At 33.6% G+C, this 20,358-nt stretch overlaps 1 protein-coding gene across 2 annotated transcripts in view; it reads left to right on the top strand.

The window, feature by feature from the left end:
* The window catches only part of LOC128191974 (uncharacterized), a 50,456-nt gene that overhangs the window by 16,271 nt on the left and 13,827 nt on the right, over nt 1–20,358 (top strand). For both annotated transcript variants that reach the window (XM_052864372.1, XM_052864373.1), the window contains exons 10-31: nt 1,814–2,251; nt 4,037–4,204; nt 4,311–4,730; nt 4,908–5,090; nt 5,402–5,473; nt 5,732–5,896; nt 5,991–6,063; nt 7,502–7,671; nt 9,214–9,462; nt 9,812–9,961; nt 10,722–11,165; nt 11,294–11,467; nt 11,600–12,028; nt 12,461–12,625; nt 12,944–13,345; nt 13,445–13,606; nt 17,170–17,607; nt 18,682–18,849; nt 18,952–19,371; nt 19,466–19,648; nt 19,969–20,040; nt 20,156–20,320. In XM_052864372.1, coding sequence (XP_052720332.1) covers nt 1,814–2,251; nt 4,037–4,204; nt 4,311–4,730; nt 4,908–5,090; nt 5,402–5,473; nt 5,732–5,896; nt 5,991–6,063; nt 7,502–7,671; nt 9,214–9,462; nt 9,812–9,961; nt 10,722–11,165; nt 11,294–11,467; nt 11,600–12,028; nt 12,461–12,625; nt 12,944–13,345; nt 13,445–13,606; nt 17,170–17,607; nt 18,682–18,849; nt 18,952–19,371; nt 19,466–19,648; nt 19,969–20,040; nt 20,156–20,320 — 5,310 coding nt within the window. The remainder of the gene's footprint in view (nt 1–1,813; nt 2,252–4,036; nt 4,205–4,310; nt 4,731–4,907; nt 5,091–5,401; nt 5,474–5,731; nt 5,897–5,990; nt 6,064–7,501; nt 7,672–9,213; nt 9,463–9,811; nt 9,962–10,721; nt 11,166–11,293; nt 11,468–11,599; nt 12,029–12,460; nt 12,626–12,943; nt 13,346–13,444; nt 13,607–17,169; nt 17,608–18,681; nt 18,850–18,951; nt 19,372–19,465; nt 19,649–19,968; nt 20,041–20,155; nt 20,321–20,358) is intronic.

Raw genomic sequence — 20,358 nt, forward strand, 5'->3', positions numbered from 1 at the left:
CCTTTCATAAGATGTCTCGCCTGCACCGCCCGTGTTATAAGGCATACATTTCAGTAAGCGTGTTCGACATAACCGTATATGCGTTTAGCCTTCATTCATGTGTATTCATATTTGTAAGCTTTATATTTAACAGAACTTGATCAGTGCGTTTTTCCTCAATAATTATAGTTTGGAGGGAGAGAAACAATTTCATAAACTACAGTGTATGGTTTCTTTTATGAGCCGGATTTGATCACGTGACCAACAAAGTTCATTTAAGCACTGAATTCTTATTTTTGGATGCCGTCGGTCCTTTGACAAAAAAAAGCTATCATTGCTTATAATCATATTTTAAAACTGATGTCTATTTGTATTAAATATTTTTATCGCAGTTATAAAGCTATTATTTACGCTCTTAGGTATATGAAACATACATGCAGCTATATTAACATGTTATTTAGTTAGCTTCCACCACAAAATTTACAGTGCCTGAAACTTTGTGGAGAAAAATCTATTTTATTAAGGAGTGGAGATTGATTTCAAAAGTACATATCAAATTAGTTATGTAAGATTGAAAGTTTCATTTAATCTTACAAAAATAAATATACTCAAAACACGTTATAACGTTTAAATTTGTGCTCATTACGCATGAATAAGCAAAGTGTATTCTTAGAAAATTGAACGTCGCAGATTTCCAGGGGAAATGTCATATTTTATTCTATTCGTCATTTTAAAAAATTCAACCTCGTTTTAAGGATTATTCAAACCATAGTAAATTTTCTATTTATTATTATGTAAAAAGAGGCCACTGACATTTGTTATGAGATATAATCAATGGGATATTCGTTATCATTTCTTTTGGTATTTTGTTGACTTTTGTGGGTTTTTTTTGTTAGGGACTAGAATGATGCTATTTTAATCAACAAAAGAGTAACGTTATTACCGCTTACTTTTTATGAGTAAGAGCGAAATAAAGAGGAAAAATAGTGGCACAAAATTGTTTCCTTTTATTTTATTCAGTATATAATCTGAGCAGACAAAACATTAAGGTCTTCAACGTAGCAAAGCACTGTGACATGGACAGCAGAAATATTTTGGGTCGCTAAACCCAAGACTTTGGGAAAAAAAATATATATTTAATTCTTTTAAAAAATGGAAATGAATATTTATGGGTCTTATCGTGTGTATGTTCATCAGATATAATTCCAGTCGTGGATTTAAAAGAAAGCAAAACATAAAATGAAACATATACTTTTATTTACATCCGACAAACAGTATGGGGAAATTTCAGTTGCAGGAATTAGAGTTGTCTGTTTTCAGCCGTTGAATGTTAATGTTTGATTTTAGATTTTTCGCTAAACCTAAATAAATTAAAAGAGAAAATCTTCTGTACATGAAGTGTGAAACCAGTACTCTTTTAGAGATGCACAGCCACTTGTTAGAAATAGAGCATCCATAAAGGTATCGTGCACGCAAGCTTCACAGTTTCGGAGGAATAAGGATAACAAAGTTTTAGGCGCATGCGTCAGTAGTATCGAAACGTGCAGTGTTTCCGAGACGGGGGCTCGAATGGATTATTGATTTCTCGAATATATTGCGATGCACTTTGAAGCTTTTCGTTAAATTGCGAAACCAAAATAGCATTTTACGGAAGAAAAGTAATATTAAGAAAAAACATATCAAAATCAAGTCTTTTTACTCTAGTGTAAACACCGATAAGTATAAAACTACCCTTTATGGCATTTCGAAACACGTTCATTGATATTACATGTTATTGAAATTGTATAATTCACAAAACTCATTATAAATTTTAAAACACCATCTTACGTTCCAGGCTGCCCATTAGACATCGCTTTTATCCTGGAGGATACAAATGTAATTACTGCCACAGAATTTAATGAGATGAAAATTTTGATCAAAAGTTTAGTTTCTCATATGTATATCGGAAACACGGGAGTTAAAGTAGGAGTTGTTACGTTTGCTGATGGGGCCACCACTGCTTTCCCGTTGAAACAGTACTCTACAGCCAGTGGAATCATTACCGGAATCACTAACATTAACCAGGGAAGTAGTGCCTACAGCAGGGTCGGTCGTTACGTGGATAAGGCCTTGAAACATACCCAGATGAACTTCTTTACCACAGGGAATGGTGACCGTTTAAACGCCGCCAACTACTACATCTTTCTGACTCATGGACATTCTGCTGGAACCAAAGCCGCTGCATTTGGATCTGCGATCAGATCCATAGCCTCCAGTAATATTTTCATTATTGGTAAGAATACTTATGAGTTTTAAAAAATAAAAAAAAACAAAACGTGACTTAAAAACTGGCGACAACCATGGTTCGAAAGTAATAAATATCTACTATTTTTTATTAATTAATATGTAAGTACACGTTTAGTTTTTCTCATAAAGTAATATCAACCCTTTTTTAGAGGACTTGATTATAGTTTTGGTTATAGTTTTGGGCATATCAACAATGACGGAAAGGGGTAGGGGGTATTATGTACTCGTTTATACGGTTTTGCTGGCTAGGATCAAAATCTTAAAATGTATAATACAGTTTGATTGCATATATAATTTTTAGTGACTGTTAATTTGTGTATCATTGGTACATTTAACCCCCCCCCCCCCCCCCAAAAAAAAAGGGAAAACTTTATCCAACAATTTGGGGTATACATGCTTCTGAGAATATCAAGCAAATACTAGTACTAAGTGGTCAATTTTGATAAACTATGTTTTTTGTTAACAAAATATGTATTCCTAATAAATGTTTAATAAAACTAGCATCTAAACAATAACATTTTGAAGAAATTTTATTAAAACGATTTTTTAAATTTTCTAAATTTTTCTAAACTTGAAAAAATATATGAAATTTTGTGAATTTCTTGGAAGGTCATTTAAAGTTTAAATCTAATGCTGTTTTTACTTTCTGTAGGAAATCAATGACATTTAAAAAACTGACTTTAATTAGTTTGTCTTATATTACGAGGGTTGTCCTAAAATAGCGTCGACAGAACACATAAATCAAAAACAGATCACTGCAAGTTCATCATACTTCTATATTTTTTTTCAATCACTTTCTGGCAAACAATACTGAATCTGTACGTTATTTATTTCTCGGAAAAATGAGTAATAAGTAACAACAAGTTTTGCCAGGCAGGACAATATGTGACGTTGAAAATATTCAGTCTTTTCGTTGAAGTTAAACACTCCATATCGTTTACGACAATATTCCGTTTCATATGAGAATTTTTTGGGGGAAAATATTTACCCTGAGTGCACATTCCATATACAATTCTAGTTTAAAAAAATATTTTCTAAGTAGGCCTACAAATGATTTGTCTACTCCAAACTTGCCCTGTATTACTTGTTGGTGTCTGCATTACTGAAATGTGTCGTTCAGCATTTTGCGTCCAATTCTGTCTGTTTGGTTTTCTTTTTTTTACTTATCGTCCGCATATGAATGTAAGACAACCAATTAAAAAAAAAATTTCTTAGCAATTTTGTTTATTTAAATTACTTCAAATGCCACTGCCTTTAACGATGACGTCATTTTATTACGAGTTATCACTTCAACTTGCCACGAACGCGCTGTAAAATCTGCAAACGTTTTGTTATAGCCAAAACATTTTCTGGGTAAATAATATCAATAATAACAAATTTAAATGTATTTTTTTTATTTCAGTTTTTCCTTTCGAAAACTAACCTTCCTTGCAATGTTCATTTCAACATGTTGATTTTAAAATTTTGTTTTTGACATTGCGCTGCATGTCGAATTTATGATCAAGAATGCTTTCATTTCACTAACTTAATCATAAACAATATTTGATTTCAAACACAATTTACTTGAACCCTTTGTGGCACACGTATCATACTCCTCTGTCTTTGATTCACTGAATAACGCCACTTTGGTTTGGTTTGACACAAATTTTATAGGGGTTGGGTTACGTCAAATATACGTCTGCTTTTAGGCGATGAAATGGTCTTATTATTGTTTTTGATTTAATCGATTTAATCTTTTATGACTTCGTGTTTTTAAATTTAATTTGTTTAGGCATTGCTATTTCTTCAACTTATGACTCAGCATTGCTTAGTATTGTGGATAACGACAAATACCTGAAGGCCACCGACTTTTCTACGCTTGTATGTATGAACGATCAGATTATTTCTAGTATCACCCAATGTCCAGCTTCAATCACACCTGCTAGTTTGATTACTCCAAGTAAGTCGTTAAATTATCTTGTATCAATTTTTACTAAAAGCTTCAGACAAAGCTTAAACAAAAACATACTTTATGTAACATAATGACTACTCGGTTGTATTTGTAGGCTGCCAGCTAGATATTGTTTTTATCATGGAAAGAACAGAATCTTCTTCTCACGAAAACTATGTTTTCCTGAAAAGTTTCTTTGCCAATATTGCACAACAGTTGCATGTATCTACGAGTACTACACGGATTGGTGTGGTTACGTACAACACACATGCAAACACAACGATCGCCCTTAACGCGTACATGACGCCTACAGATATCAGCTACCAGATTCTGAAGTTATCGGAGGACACAGACCAGAGATATCTGATAGACAACGCGTTGGTTCACACCAAGAACAACTTCTTCACATCGGCCAATGGAGACCGCCCGAGCGCTGCTAATTATTACGTGTTCGTCATAGACGGAGTAAGAAGTGGCGCCTCTATTCAGGGACAACACATCGCCGACTCATGGCCAAACACAGTTTTCGCAATTGGTAAATTATGTTTGTGTCAATTGACGTCCATATTAAAGTATTTTCTACAAAAATAAGTAAAACACAATATGCAATAGCAAATCTATTTTGGCGAACCTGTTTGACAATAAATTTACTGTAGTGTGTTAATAAATCAATCATGCATTTTTCTCTATGTATACAAATGATGATTTATAGATATTAACAGTGGTTACGAGAATGAATATAGAAGCACAGCCGGAGATAATAGTCGTTATTTTTATGCATCGTCTTATGCAAATTTGTTCACCATTGAGTCTGACGTCATAACAGCCATCACGCGATGTCCTGTTTCACAACCAGTGACTACAACTGATAGCTCCACCACGAATGTTAATGCTTGTAAGTACTATTGACGTAACTATTTAATTATTTCAAAGTTAAATATTGCCAAATCTTATTACTCAAATAAGAAGAAATTCTTGAAATATCTAAACTTCATACTTAATCGAAAAGGACTCCACCAGAATTCAGTTTCATTATGCTAGTAGTAGTTTTATACAGTTCAGTATACTATGTTTTTTCCAAGAGGAAAACACAAAAACCGTAAACAATTGTAAATATGTAAATATTTTACAAATAAAAACATGATTAGACAGATTATACGTTTCATCTAAACATAACCTGCACTGATCCGTATTTTCTTTGTTTAGCTGCCCCTTGCTTGAACAGTCTGATCTATCTTTATCCAGAGGACCTAACAGAAGGAAACGACGGCGGAAAAGGTACTGTACATAGGGAAATCGCCCCCGTTTTATTTTCGCCCCTTTACCCGCGTTGTCAGTGGTCAAAGTTTGCAAGTAAAGACGGCGAAAATAACACGGAGCGAAAATAATTTTGTCAACAGTATGTAAAACTTTATTGCATCATAATGTAGCAGGAAATATATTGTTTCTAGAAAATATTCCTGTTTAATACTTTCATTTCCAATGTTAGTACAAATTAAATACTGTTCGAAATTAAGTCGTATCATTTACTTTCAGATATGATGTACTTGATGACGGATTATGTCTTTACAATAAAAGGCTGCTCACTCATCACCTCTTGGGAATTTTCCCATTGGAAATCTGGATATATTCATTTCATGGTCTGGAGGCCAAGTGGCAGTAAATATAAACTGTTGGGTTACAACAGTATCTATGTTTCAGGTAGGTTGGTTATTTTGAAACTGTTAACGTTATTTAAAATCAGATACCGAATTTTTTATAAATTATATAAAAGTGTTATCAATTATTTAAACAGGTAAAGATACCACAACTTTCAATGTGGATGAAAAGGATAGAATATTTGTTCTTGAAGGTGACCTTATTGGATGGTAAGACGACTTTATTCTAATACAAGTAAAATTTGGAAATACAATGTAACATTATATACTATTTTTAGCTCACCTGAGATGAAAGCACAAGTGAGCTATTCTGATCACATTTTGTCCGTCTGTCCATCCGTCCGTCTGTCCGTTTGTTTGTGCATGTTTCTTATTTTATTTGTTTACACTTATTTCTATTTACTAACCATATTTGAGTGTTAAGCTTCGAATTATAAGCAGGATACAGAGCTTTGCTCACAATTCTATGTTTGTACACATCAGAGGCCATTTTTTGTTTCAATTTAAAATGCTGAATAGGAAATACCAAGTTCAAAATCTTAAGCTGAATGTAATAAACTCATGTGAACAAAATATGACTCAAACTAGCAAAATTGTGAGCTTTGTATCTTGCTTATAATTCTACGATTAGCGCTGAAATTCTGGTTGATTGTTAGAAACGTCTCGCTGAACGTTAAAAACTTGTACAAAAAAATTCAAGGATGATCTGTTGTAACTACTCTCGGGGGCCCCTCTTTATAAAATGAATAATATGAAATATACATGAATTTTGATAGTTTTTCAGACACGAGTTAATAAAAACGACACCGTTAAAACAGTTTCCATAGTTCTGACACATTTCTGTTATTATCGCATTATCGCTATTTCTAAGAAAATATTACAGCGGAAAATTATCCTGATTTGGAGCCATTTGATATTTTTGAATGAAGCTGAAAAAAAAATGGGTGGGCCTTAGTAAAATAGAGTGATATGCATGTGAATACGTTAATTTTTAAAGCTCTTTAACATTTCACGTGACAAAATTTTTCATTCAAGTGTATTCATCAACCAAGTGTGAGTAAGTGAGCAAGTCGCACGAGTTTACGCCGGGTAAACAAGGTCGTTTAATTATAATGGAGTAGACATTAAATATTTGAGTGTTTTTAATTTGAGCGCATTGAGGTACAATTTTCTTCTTAACATCTATAGGAATTTTTGAAATAAAATACAATAACTACATATGTGTATATATATATATATATATATATATATATATATATATATATATATATATATATATTATGTACCTTTATGCTGTCATATATTTCGATCGCTTGGGGGGGGGGGCAAAAAAAATATAGGGAATTAGAATTAAAATTAACAGTGTATCCCTACCAAATGTTTAGTTTCAACTTGCGTAGGATTTTTTTATTCTCGGTAAAACTAGTATTCTATAACAATACAATGTCTAAGATTACGTACGTGTATGCAAAAAAGTATAAAAATCCTTTACAATATTTCTTTTTTGTTATTCTACCGCGGTGCCATATGGCACAATGTTTTTTTAACGCTCATTAAAGTCATTGTTGCTTAGGTATGCGATGTGGCCCCATGGGCCTCTTGTTACTCCTTGTTTTTCAATTTTATACCATGTTTGCTAATTTATTAGGCGGAGTGCGGGAGATAACTTAATCACGAGTGGATCGTGTTTAGGACCATGTGCGGAGGGATACAAAGCGTCACCAAACAATGTTCAAATCGAAGAGGAGTTCGATTGGACAAACTCGGGGACTTCAATAGGTAGTACGGCATATGCTATCAAAGCATGCTTAGAGAACGGTGAGTCTATCAACTATTCAAATTAAATATCGCTACTTGTTTGCCCTAATTGCAGTTTATCATTACCCTTAAAAATCTAAATTGACTTGTCTTTACGTTCTTGATTAATTTTGAAAAAAATAAGGAGGTTGGCACCTGAAATAATAGTAATGTAAATCATCCGAAAACCACTTGGATATAAAGATGGGGACCTAAATTTTTATTATTTATTTGTTACCCATGTCACATGCCATTTTTTGGAAATATAGGGCCCCAAACAGAAATGATAAATTTTCTGAAAATGTTGCTAAAATTTGACATGAAAATTGATAATATGAAGAAATCAAACAAATATTTATAGTTTAAACTATAATTTAGTTATGATTTTAATATAGTATGAAGTTAAACACATGTACTGACAATGATAGTAAAATCTAAATCACAGTTTAAAATGCCTGGCTTTACCGGTGGCTTCAAAGGCCATTACCTAATGAACACAACACCAGATGATACAAAATTTTGGAGTAATCAAATTATAAAGCAAATAAAAAAAACAATAGTATTTTCATCTTTCCAAAACTTTGAATACAAATAGACATACTTTTAATGTCTCATATAAATGCAAAACAAGTAGGGGGTCACATTTCAAAAATTTGAGATAAAGCATGAAATAAGCTAATTTTAGGCCAAAATGGAGTTAATTATCTTAACTTCTATGAAATATAAGCTAAATAGGCCAAAATATATCGATAAATATATCAAAATATTGTTTAGATATGTTTTTTAAAACAGCATGATTATATCGTAATACACAAACTTTATAGAAGTTTGGACTGCGCTGAAAAATAGGAAGCTAAAGTAACAGTACTCTAAAACTAGTGAGTTTTGAAAATTATTCATTTCTTTCTTGGAAACCTTTCGCCACATAATAAAGTCCCTTACATAACTCCGTAAAATTGTAATTTTTTAAAAACAACTTTATTTGATAAAGTTTATTTGGCACCTTAGAATATAAATATACAACTAGAATTAATATGTGGTGCAGAATTTTCAGACAAGAGGTGACTCAAAATGGCTACCAAAAACCTAAAGAACGAACCTCTTAAAGTGCTGTTGTTTTATCAGAGCATATTTTAATTTGTTTTGCATAAATAGATATTTTTTGTACATGTTATTAATATATATACTTATGTCGATGATTGGTTCAGTACAAATTCAAACAAAAATCAATTAAAAAAGTATGATTTAAACAAATGAGCTGGTCTGAATAACTTTGTATTCACATGACAACATGTCTGTTCCCCACTATTTTGACTTCCGGCTTTTTTTATTAATATATTTTCATGATATTGCATGTACTATTGAAGGGACATTTAAGTGCTTTGTAGACGTACCCTTGTTGAAATCTTGACCCGTTAACAAATCAATTGGTATTATAAGAGCCTCAATTTATATATCGTATTAATATGAAAAATTAAACGTTTTCTTAAAAACTGCAATGGTATAGGCTTTGTCAAATAAACAAACCAACATATTTTAAAATTTTGTTTTGTTTTTCCTTAGCCTGTATAAAAATCCCTGTTGGGACAACCCGCAGTAGATCGTGTTCGTTCGAGTACTATCTCGAGGCCATGCATGCGAGATGGTTCTGTAGCTCTTGGACATACTCCAACTCATTGACAGTGACATCTACCGTGAATTCCAAATGTAACTATCAGACTACCTGTAATCTGCAAGCCACAACTAGTTGGCTGGGAGGAGACCCTTGCCCTGGACATACAAAATATCTTGAATGGAGGGATACTTGCTACTGTAAATAATTGTTTAAGATATTGTTTATTGCCTTTTCAAAAGGAATCTTATTTTTTTGCTACATCCTTTATAATGAGTTAGAATTGTGTTTTAATAATGCATCACTAATATTTAAGATAAATATTTCCCTCTACATATGACTTATAGAATTATTCTAAAAATACTGATTAGCATATAGCATTTTTAAATTAAATAATCGAATGTCACAAATAATGCATAATAATCAAATGAAACAGGTATTTAATCAGTGAAACTTTTACTGATGAATTATAGGCAATGAGAAAAAGTATCAGAGTAAATTAAAAGCATATTTTGTTTGTAAACTGTAAATACATGTATATCAATCTAGCTTTTTGGGGAGACTGGGAACCATGGTCTCCTTGTCCAGTAGACTGTAGCAATCAAATTCTTGTCCGGTACAGAGCTTGTGTGAAGCCCAGTGGGTCGTGCGGGACACCCCCAGCGGAGAATATTTCTTGTAAAAGACTCGGTTGTTACTGTAAGTATTCTTTTACACTCATTATCAATTAAAACTCTCCTTGAATTCATGCGAATGAATAATCCAACAAAATAAAAACATTTTGTTTGGGAATGAATAATCCAACAAAATAAAAACATTTTGTTTGGCAAAAACGTCTATAGTCTGTCCTGAGATATTTTGCTGCATATTTTCTTACATTATTTGATATTTATAAATACCTTTTGCTTCCGAAGATGCCAAAAATCCCAAGATTTCCCCCTTGAAACACCCCCTCTAGCTTGTCGGGTATCAATACAAGGCTAAAAATAAAAAGTATACGGGGTTTTTCCATTGCCAAGGAGATGAAGAAGCCCGAATGATAACGTTGAAAAATTGCGCAAGGTGTCACAAGTACTTCCGAATGGAGGAAATATGTCAACATTCCCAATTATAAATCTCCATAGGAAATCTGTTTTCGTTCCTGTGAATTTTTACGAGGGAAAAATGATAATATGTTAATAAGGTTATCTTGTAAATTTCCCTTTCATCGATTTCAATTGCACTTCTTTCACAGGTATGTGTATTTTAATAAAACATCGTCCAAATGTGCAGCATTAATATCTTGGGACAGACTATAAAATCATTACATATGTTTTACAAGTATTCATCTGATGTCGGGACAATTGCTTTATTCAATGGATAATGTTCAATGAATTATCAACCCCCTATTTATAGTAGTTAAGGTCTTATCGATCTAATTCTAGTTGTATGGTAACAGAACATAAACTGTTGCTTTCAGCATCGTCGGACATCAGCAGAACTACCCCTGACAACCAGGTGTTCTACAGTATGACGACCGACTGTTTCGTTGCCATGGGAAGGGAGTCTGTCGCTTTTAGAGCAAGGGCAAACACTGACATTCATATTGCCTTGGGTAGTGAAGATAGCCCATCGAGCGGTACCCATTACGAAATAATTATAGGTGGCTGGAACAACACGCAGTCTGCAATTAGATATGGTATTGGGGGAACTACCTGTGTTAGTGAATCTGGAACACCCTTGTCCCAGTCTTATTTTGACGAATTTTGGTTTTCTTGGAACGGATCATACGTATATGTGGGCACCGGAAGCTCACCTGGAAATGGAACTTTTATGACCTGCTATCATTTAACACCATACACTATCAACTTTATATGGATAATGACTGGATGGAACTCGTCAGGGGAATGGAGGTTTCCTAATGGTTTGTGGTCACAAAGTCCTATCTTACTTGAAATAATTCAAACTTTTAAAGCTTTTTTCGATGATGAATTTCATTAAAACAAATCAGAATTAATTTATCTTATTTACGATATTTTTTTTCTTTATCAGACGTTGCATGTAGCCACGTAACTAATTCCTATGTGAGCATTACCACTAACAACACTTCCTGCAATGGAACAAGTACCTACGCATGTAACTCTGGATTCAAGCAGGTCGCAGGAAATCTACATCGCACTTGTGGATTTGGAGGAATTCTAACAGGATATCCGCTAGTCTGCTCTGGTTTGATCAACCCCTGTTTTTTTTTGCTCTAGTTTAATCCATTCTTTCTTTCAATCATTCATAATCAGAACCTTAATACTCCAACAAATGAAAATTACGTAAATGTTTTCTTTTACATTGATCTCATTTTAGTTTCAACATGTAAAATCGACCTAGTGTTCATCGTTGAAGCTTCGGCCTACACTTCCTCATTTCATTCAACATTAATGACTGCTATAGGCGATCTCGCGGGAAGTCTGCGACTTTCAACGAGTGATATTTTAGCTGGAGTCATTACTTATGACGATACTGTGGACCTAAACATCGAACTCAATGACTACTACTCCGCTTCGACACTGGATAGCTCCATTACATCAATACCAATATCAAACGCCGCATCTACCGTAAACCTGGCTGAAGCTCTTCGAGTTGGATTTTACGACTTCTTCACATTAGCCAAAGGAAACAGATTCACAGCTTTCAGACATTTTGTTGTGATTGCAAAAACGCATTCTTTACAGACAGGAGCACCAGTGGCAGATCAAATCAGAATAAACCTAAAGAATCAACTTTTTTCTGTTGGTACTGTATCTTTTTACAACTGATTTTAGCAATAGCTAAGGAAAATTTTCAAGGATTAATATTGTCTTCAGGTTCTCATGTTTTAACAATTTATAGTAGTTTCGATGGTCGTTAAAGTACTTCAATACAATCAATTTAGTTTAAGATGGCTTTGTCGAAAAAAAATACCAAACAAACAAAAAACAAAAAAAAAAAAACCAAAAAAGTTGTATGAATATCATCAAGAGAATTATCTATATACTTTACAAATAATTAGAAATTAAAAAAAAAAAAAAAAACCCACGTGCGTTTTGTTATATTATTTTTTAAAATTTTCATCATGTTATAAAATTCATTAAACTTTTTTCTAGTGGTTTGAAATAAATATTGTAAACTCAAAAAAGATACATATTTTATGTTTAAAAAAGATTTAACCTGGTGATATAATCATAGGTATTTCTCCATCCGCTTCGTTAATTACGGACTTGAAAGCGATCGCAGGTGACAACAGCAGCTACCTTGAAGTTAGTTCACCAGACGATTTGTACTCTCAGTTCAACACTCTTCTACAGAATATTGCTGTTTGTTCCAATATAACATTTGAACCAACTACGTTTGGTATGTCTTTCAGTAGACTTGTAGCTGTGAAAAGAAAATTTAGATGGACATATTACTACAGAATTAAATATAATGTAATTTAAAATATAATATAATATAATATATATATATATATATATATATATATATATATATATCTATATATATATATATATATATATATATATACATAAAATATAATATCCTTCACTGATACCAAAATTATTACTTGGAACTGTACTACTCTATTGTTTCGGTTAGCATCGCAATTTGGTTTTTTTAAAGTATTGTAAATTATTTTTTTCTCAAAAGTAAGAAATTAAATATCACTTTTTTCAGACTGTGAGCTTGATATAGTGTTCATAGTAGAAAGATACAACTTACGATACACCAAAAGATTTCTGGCGGAGTTAATGGAAAATATAACTGTCTCAAGTACTGGCATCAAAGTCGGTATGGTTTTATTTGATTCTGGGGCGTCAACGGTATTTAGGCTAGACACTCATACTTCCTCTGAATCTGTTCGAGGAGCCATTGAATCAATCGTGGAGACGAATAGCACTGACCATTTGGTAGACAAAGGTTTGATTCATGCCCGGGACAGTGTGTTTACGGCCGCTAGAGGTGATCGTAAGGATGCCAGTAACTACTACGTAATTATTGTAGGACCTTTCGAAAGTTATCCGGAAGCTGTAGCAAAAGAGATAAGAAGTAGCGGAAGAAATTACATTTTTTCCGTTCGTAAGTTGTTTGTGATACACTGTTGCTAGATTTCCATTAAATAGAAAGCTTATTATTATTCAAATATTTAATTTAATTGTTTTTTTTAATCATTCTCAGATATTGGTAATCAGTACCAGACCGAATACCAGAAGGCCGTTGATACCTGTGGAGACTACACCAAGTATACAAATGTAGATTCTTACGAAAACCTGATAAACATTAAAAATGATGTTCTTCAAAAAATCACATCATGTGAGAGCGTAAACGTCACTACCCAAGGTAAGGTTCACCCTTTTCAATTTTGTTTTACACTTTTAATCTTAATATATTAATTTTTTTGATTTCTAGAATGACCTTTTTTAAAAAATGAAACAAAGCACGAAAAGGTTTTACATGCGAGCAGCAAATAACCTGTGGTGAATTGGCGCCTCAACTGTACAACCATTTGGTCCGTAGCAAACCCAAAATGTAACAGCAAACAAGTTTAAAATAAACTTTTATTGAGGATGCAAACACCTTTAAACAAATCTAATAAGGGTTACAAATTATTTAATTATATTTTAATGTTAAGTACTGAAATATGATTGGTTTAGACGCACTTAATTACCCGTTTTGGTACCCTCAGCATTAGCAACACACTTGGCAATGAGTAACACAACGAATTGTTACATGCGCGTGAAATATGCGCGTACGTTTTGGCGTAGAATTCACGTCATTTCTTTATAATAGCAGTAAAATTTTCTCCAAAATTAAGACATTTAGTATAATAAAATAAATAGTGCCTGTTTGGGAGGGATAACAGTTTAAATTGACACCATTGCAATTGTCAACCGACGCTAAGCAGAGATTGACAATGGTTTTCTCAGGGTGTCAATTTCAACTGTTACCCTCCCAAACAGACGCTATTTAGATATTGTTATACTTTCATGTTAAATACTGAAATCTGATTGGTTTAGACGCAGTTCATATTTTTTTCTATTACCCTCAGCGTTAGCAACGCACTTAGCAACGGGTAACATTAAAAATTGTTACATGCGCGAAAATCATGCGCGTACGGTTCGCCGTAGAGTTCACGTTATTCCGTTAAGTTTTTTTTTTAAATTTAGACATTCAGTATAACAAAATAAATAGTGCCTGTTTGGGAGGATAACTGTTGAAATTAACACCCCTCGAAAACCATTGTCAACCTCCGCTTCGCGTCGGTTGACAATAGTTTTCTCGGGGTGTCAATTTCAACTGTTACCCTCCCAAACAGGCACTATTTATATAATGTTATATTTTGTCATACTTTCATGTTAAATACTGAAATCTGATTGGTTAAGACGCAGTTCATAATCCTTTCTATTACCCCCATCGTAAGCAACGCACTTAGCAACGGGTAACATTAAAAATTGTTACAAGCGCGAAAATTATGCGCGTACGGTTCGCTGTAGAATTCACGTTATTCCTATATGAAAGTAGTAAAATTTTCTCTAATCAGACGCTTCGCATCGGTTGACAATGTTTTTCTCGGGTGTCAATTTCAACTGTTACCCTCCCAAACAGGCACTATTTATCTAATGTTAATGCCAATATACATTGCTACAATGTTTTTTCAAACAAAGAGAAAATAATTCATGCCATTTTAAGATGGATTTTCCGGTAGATTTCATTGAAAAACTTTCAGATTGTGTAATTTCTGTATTTTACAAAATTTTAATGACTAGTTAGTAGTTCATATGTTTAAGGCATAATGATAATTTTTTTTTGACTGGTTTAAGTTACAAATAATACTTTAACTAAAGACTGGCCAGGTTAATTAAGCTAATAGGTCAAATAACAAAAGGGTGCCAAGTATTACAAAGCTATGAACCCCCCCCCCCCCCCCCCCAAACAAAACACTAGTTATGAAGGTGCACTAAATAAATTAAAAAACAAAGAAACATGCTGTGAAAAATCTTCTAGCAATTTGAGATTATTTATTTTAAGGTCAGACGACACGTTTCTCGATCATCTTTTTTGTATCTTCTTGCAATAAAAAAAAATATATCCGGTTTTTTACCGAAATGGGTTTAAAAAATTATACTTGCAAGAAAGCTCATCAAAGTAGAAAAGTAAATTGCTACCGAATTCCTGAAAAAGGTTATATATAACTAAGGAACGTGTTGTCTGACCTTAAAATATCAACATACACTTATACATGTAAGCGGAGGTAAGTGAACGCGTATATCAAATTGATATTACTGCGAATGATCAACAAGAACTGTAACGTGTCGAGGTGTCCGTTACGTGGTCGTTTCTAGTGTCTGTGGGTTAAATATTGAAATATTAAACAATAATAATTTTCCGCTCCACAATGATTATAGATTACAATTGGCCAACAAATATTTACAAAATGGCCGTCCCTTACTTAGGGTAAAATCACAAAATGAATATGGTCGGCTGGAATTTAAACTTTATTGATACCACAAGGTAAACACTATTATATGCCTTTTTCAGGCGGTGGTGAATACCCGCGGCACGCCCTAGCTATATTACCTACTCAAGAGGTAAACCCTGAGCAGAGGCAGTCACTGTGTTAACGCCTTATGCAGGACGGACAGTGTACAATCTCTAACTAAAGGCGTACCCCTTCCCTAATACTACTAGAGAATCAGCGACGACTAAGCTAGGCTAACCTCCAAGAGGACAGCCTCTATAATAACCAACTAGTGGTCGGCCTCCAAACACGATTGGTCCTATTAATATCAATGTGGTTAAACTCTCTCTCATGGCAACCCAGCTACCAAAACCGTACCTTAGTCTTGCAATTCCTATCTCGGTCTTTCTCTTTGAAGACTGCTAGGGAAAACAAACCCTGCGACTACGACGCGCTGGTTTATATACCCTCTGTGGATCACGTGACAATCTCCGCTGATTGCTAGGCGACAATACAAAAACAGTCGTCATGTGCCGTACGCATGATTCAACAGTACATATTACACAAAATCGTTACACAACAAAAATAAAATCAAAGTCCTAAAAAGGCGTTGTAAAAAACGCTTCAGTAAAAGAGTGTAGAGCTTTCCAGGATTGGGCGAACACGAAAGTTATATTAGGTCAGAAACATTTCTAATTTAACGCGCATATCAGATATCTAAAATATGTGCAATAATTTGTGAGTCAGTATAGTTAAACAAAATGATGCCAGCGTTATTGAAGAGTTCATGTGGTTAAATGTACACAACCTAAAGAAAGGTGCCAGTTGTGGATTGAATAATGTGGTTAGCACAATAGACTCCTTAAACGGTAATTATGACAATCGGTAACCGACAGCATCTAATATCTGAGATGGTTTTTATACAAGTTTGAATGACCATTTTTGCCATCGGTGTGTAGGAGACAATCATTAGATTAACAAAATAACTGCGCCTCCAATTCTGCATGGAGGAACATTTAGGAATAAAAATTCTTTGTAAAAAACATAATACACATTTCAAATAAGAACAATATCCCTCAGATATTTCTTTGAAACTTACACCTAACGGATAACGTTTATATATTTTTACACTGCAAGAAAAAACATAATAATTTACTGAAGCATGATAGTTCCAAACATCCATAAAAAAATCCAACACAGTGAATGCATGAGTCTGGCAAAGTCCTGAAGGGAAGCCTGAAAAAATGCTGGTAATAAAAACTTTTCTTGAAGAATCTGAAAGTTTATCTCGTTCTTTTCCCCGCACATTGGATTTTAGAGCTCGCTTACTCTTGTCGGCGTTTTGCACCGGCGAATTTCGCTCTCTATATATTGGTTAATTTTTTGTTTTTCATTTCCATAATATATCAGTTATTCAAAATTGCCTTTGTTTTGTATGTTCCAGACTGTCAATTAGACATCGTTTTTATAATGGAGGATACAGACGAACTAACTGTTAAAGACTTTAACGATATGAAAAGCTTTTTTGTAAGTTTGGTGTCCCGTATGATCATCGGAGACACAGCAATTAAGGTAGGGGTGGTGACTTACGCCGATGGGGCCGCCACTGCTTTCCCGTTGAACCAATACTCTACAGGCAATGGAATCATTACCGGAATCACTAACATTAACCAGGGAAATATTGCATACGACAGGGGCAGCCGTTACATGGATAAAGCCTTGAAGTATACCCAGATGAACTTCTTTACCACAGAAAATGGTGATCGTTCAAACGCTAGCAATTACTACATTCTTCTGACTCGTGGTCCGTCTGCTGGAAACAAAGCTGCTGCATTTGGATCAGCAATCAGATCTATAGACTCCAGTAATCTATTCATTGTTGGTAAGTCTTTACATTTCTTTGAAAATCATTCTTTAGAGACGTATGACAACGTTAACTCAAGACCAATGTCTAGCTGTAGCTTTGTTTTTTGCAAAATTTTTGCAAAAAGCTCACTCCAACTTAATATATCTAATTCAGATAAACTAAGAGAGAAGACCTTTTTTTAAAAAAAATATAGAAAGGACATAGAAAGGTTATCATATTTAGCTTCTTCTTGAACGTAATTGTTTCCATTTAATACAAATGTCTGTTTCAAAAGAGATTACTTAAAACCTAACATTTTAAAAGTTTATTTACATTTGCAAAGGAAAACTCCGGTTATTGAAAATGGCGGACAGGCTAGCAGCTGTCAAAAGTGTACGCATATTTTACCGATAATTCCGTCTACAGTTAATAAGAGAGGAAGTTGATGTTTTGCAGATTTATTGTACACGTATCAAAATATCGTGCAACTTACTTACTTGCATCTTGATGTATGATAATTTCTGGAAAAAAATATTAACCGTTAAACTTAGTTCTTTTTTGGCAAAATATTGCATTTAGAGTACGAGTACCCCATTTATCTTTATATATTGGGTACCCTCATTGTACGAATAACTTCTCATATTTTCAAGATAGGAAGTTGTTATGTTTCAAATCAATTGCACTTTTACTGGAGACGGGCATATTATTAGTTTTTTTAAATTTTTGATAATTTACAATTTTACAGTTTTCAAGATAGAATGTTGTTCTTCAAATCAATTCTACACATATTAGAGATTTGTTTATTAATTTACGTAAATCTTTTATTTTGATTTTTAAAATCAACTTAAAAACTCAAGTTGATAAACATAATTATTTTGGCAAAATACTGCATATAGAGTTCCCCTTTTTTCTTGATAGGTAGTATTTATAAAGTCAGGGTTGACAAATGGATTATTGGTACTGTTCACACAAAAGAAAACCCAGTTTGCTGTCACATTGACAACGTTTCTTTGTTAAATACTTTGTATTATCAATACAATATTGAGCGCTGCCTATCGCCAGATTATGAAATAATCTTAATTCATGTCTCTGAAATCGACTTTGATTAAGGTGTGAACATTTCCTCGAGTGTTGACTCAGAATTTCTTGCTGCCGTGGACGACGCCAAATACCTGAAAGCCGAAAACTTTTCTGTGCTTCAATGTATTAACGATGTGGTCGTTCCCAATATCACTCAGTGTCCAGACAACATAAATGATACTAGTCTAGTCACTTCAAGTAAGCCATTAAAAAAAAATTGACTCCTTCTTTTCTATGATACTACAGACAATGCTTATAGGAAATCAACCATCATTTAACCACAATCACTTGTATTTTCAGATTGCCAACTAGATATTGTATTTATAATAGAAAGAACAGAATCGTCTTCGCATGAAAACTACGTGTTCCTGAAAAGTTTCTTCTCCAGAATAGCACAGCAGTTGGACGTATCCTCAAGCACTATACGTATTGGAGTCGTTACGTATGACACAGATGCGTACACAACAATCACCCTGGACGCCTATATGACGCCTTCAGATATCAGCTATCAGATTCTAAAATTACCTGAAGGCACAGGCAAAAGAAACATGCTAGACACCGCTTTGGCTTATACCAAAAACAAATTCTTTACGGCGGCCAATGGAGACCGTGCGAGCGCTGCTAATTATTACGTGTTAGCCATAGACGGAGTAAGAAGTGGTGCATCTATCCAGGCGGAATATATAATGAAAGCATGGCCAAACACTATATTTGCTATTGGTAATTTGATGCACAGAATGAAATATGTTAACAACTTTTTTATCAATATTTGTTTTTGATAAATTTTTAATTATATGCATTAAATGATCTGTAGATATTAACAGTGGTTATGAGAAAGAGTATAGAAGAACAGCGGGAGTCAATAGCCGATATTTCCATGCACCGTCTTATGCAAATTTATCCGCCGTCGAGTCTGACGTCATAGCAGCCATCACGAAATGTCCTGTGCCACAACCAGTGATTACAACTGACGGTTCTCTCATGTTTGCTGATGTCTGTAAGTTTAATTTGCGTAAACAAATACTAATGAGAAGTAAAAAATGTTCCAGTTCTTGTTACAAAAATAGCTATAAAGTGAAATAAAATTTTAAAAATATGTACATTCAAATCTAAGTATATAATGGGAACGGATATTATAAGATTTCTGTTTCTTCGTATGTTTTAATACACAGAAGTATACTGCATTTGAATTCAACAGGCAAAACGAAAATAGCAATGAAAATTTGTAATTATGAAAATAATTTAACAATGAGAAATGTTGAAAATATTTTGAGGGACTATCAATTTCATTTATTACTTTTTTTAATGTTTGTAAAGCTGCTCCCTGCCTAAACAGTCTCATCTATCTTTACCCGGAAGACCTAACAGAAGGAAAAGACGGCGGACAAAGTATGGCGAACTATGTAACAACTAACATTTCGTTTTAAGGATACATTAATTTGACGTAAGATACAAAATATGTACCACGAAGTCTAAATGTAAGTCATGTAATTTGATTTCTCAGATACGATGTACTTGATGACTGATTTTGTGTATACCATAACAAGTTGTTCACGCATCACTTCTTGGGAATTCTCCCATTGGAAATCTGGATACATTGATTTCATGGTTTGGAGGCCAAGTGGTAGTAAATATAAACTGGTGGCGTACAACAGCATTTATGTTTCAGGTAAGGTGTTTTTTTTTTTTAAAAACTGTCCACAAGAG

The sequence above is a fragment of the Crassostrea angulata genome, chromosome 7 (genome assembly GCF_025612915.1).
Source record: "Crassostrea angulata isolate pt1a10 chromosome 7, ASM2561291v2, whole genome shotgun sequence".
NCBI classification, from domain to species: domain Eukaryota; kingdom Metazoa; phylum Mollusca; class Bivalvia; order Ostreida; family Ostreidae; genus Magallana; species Magallana angulata.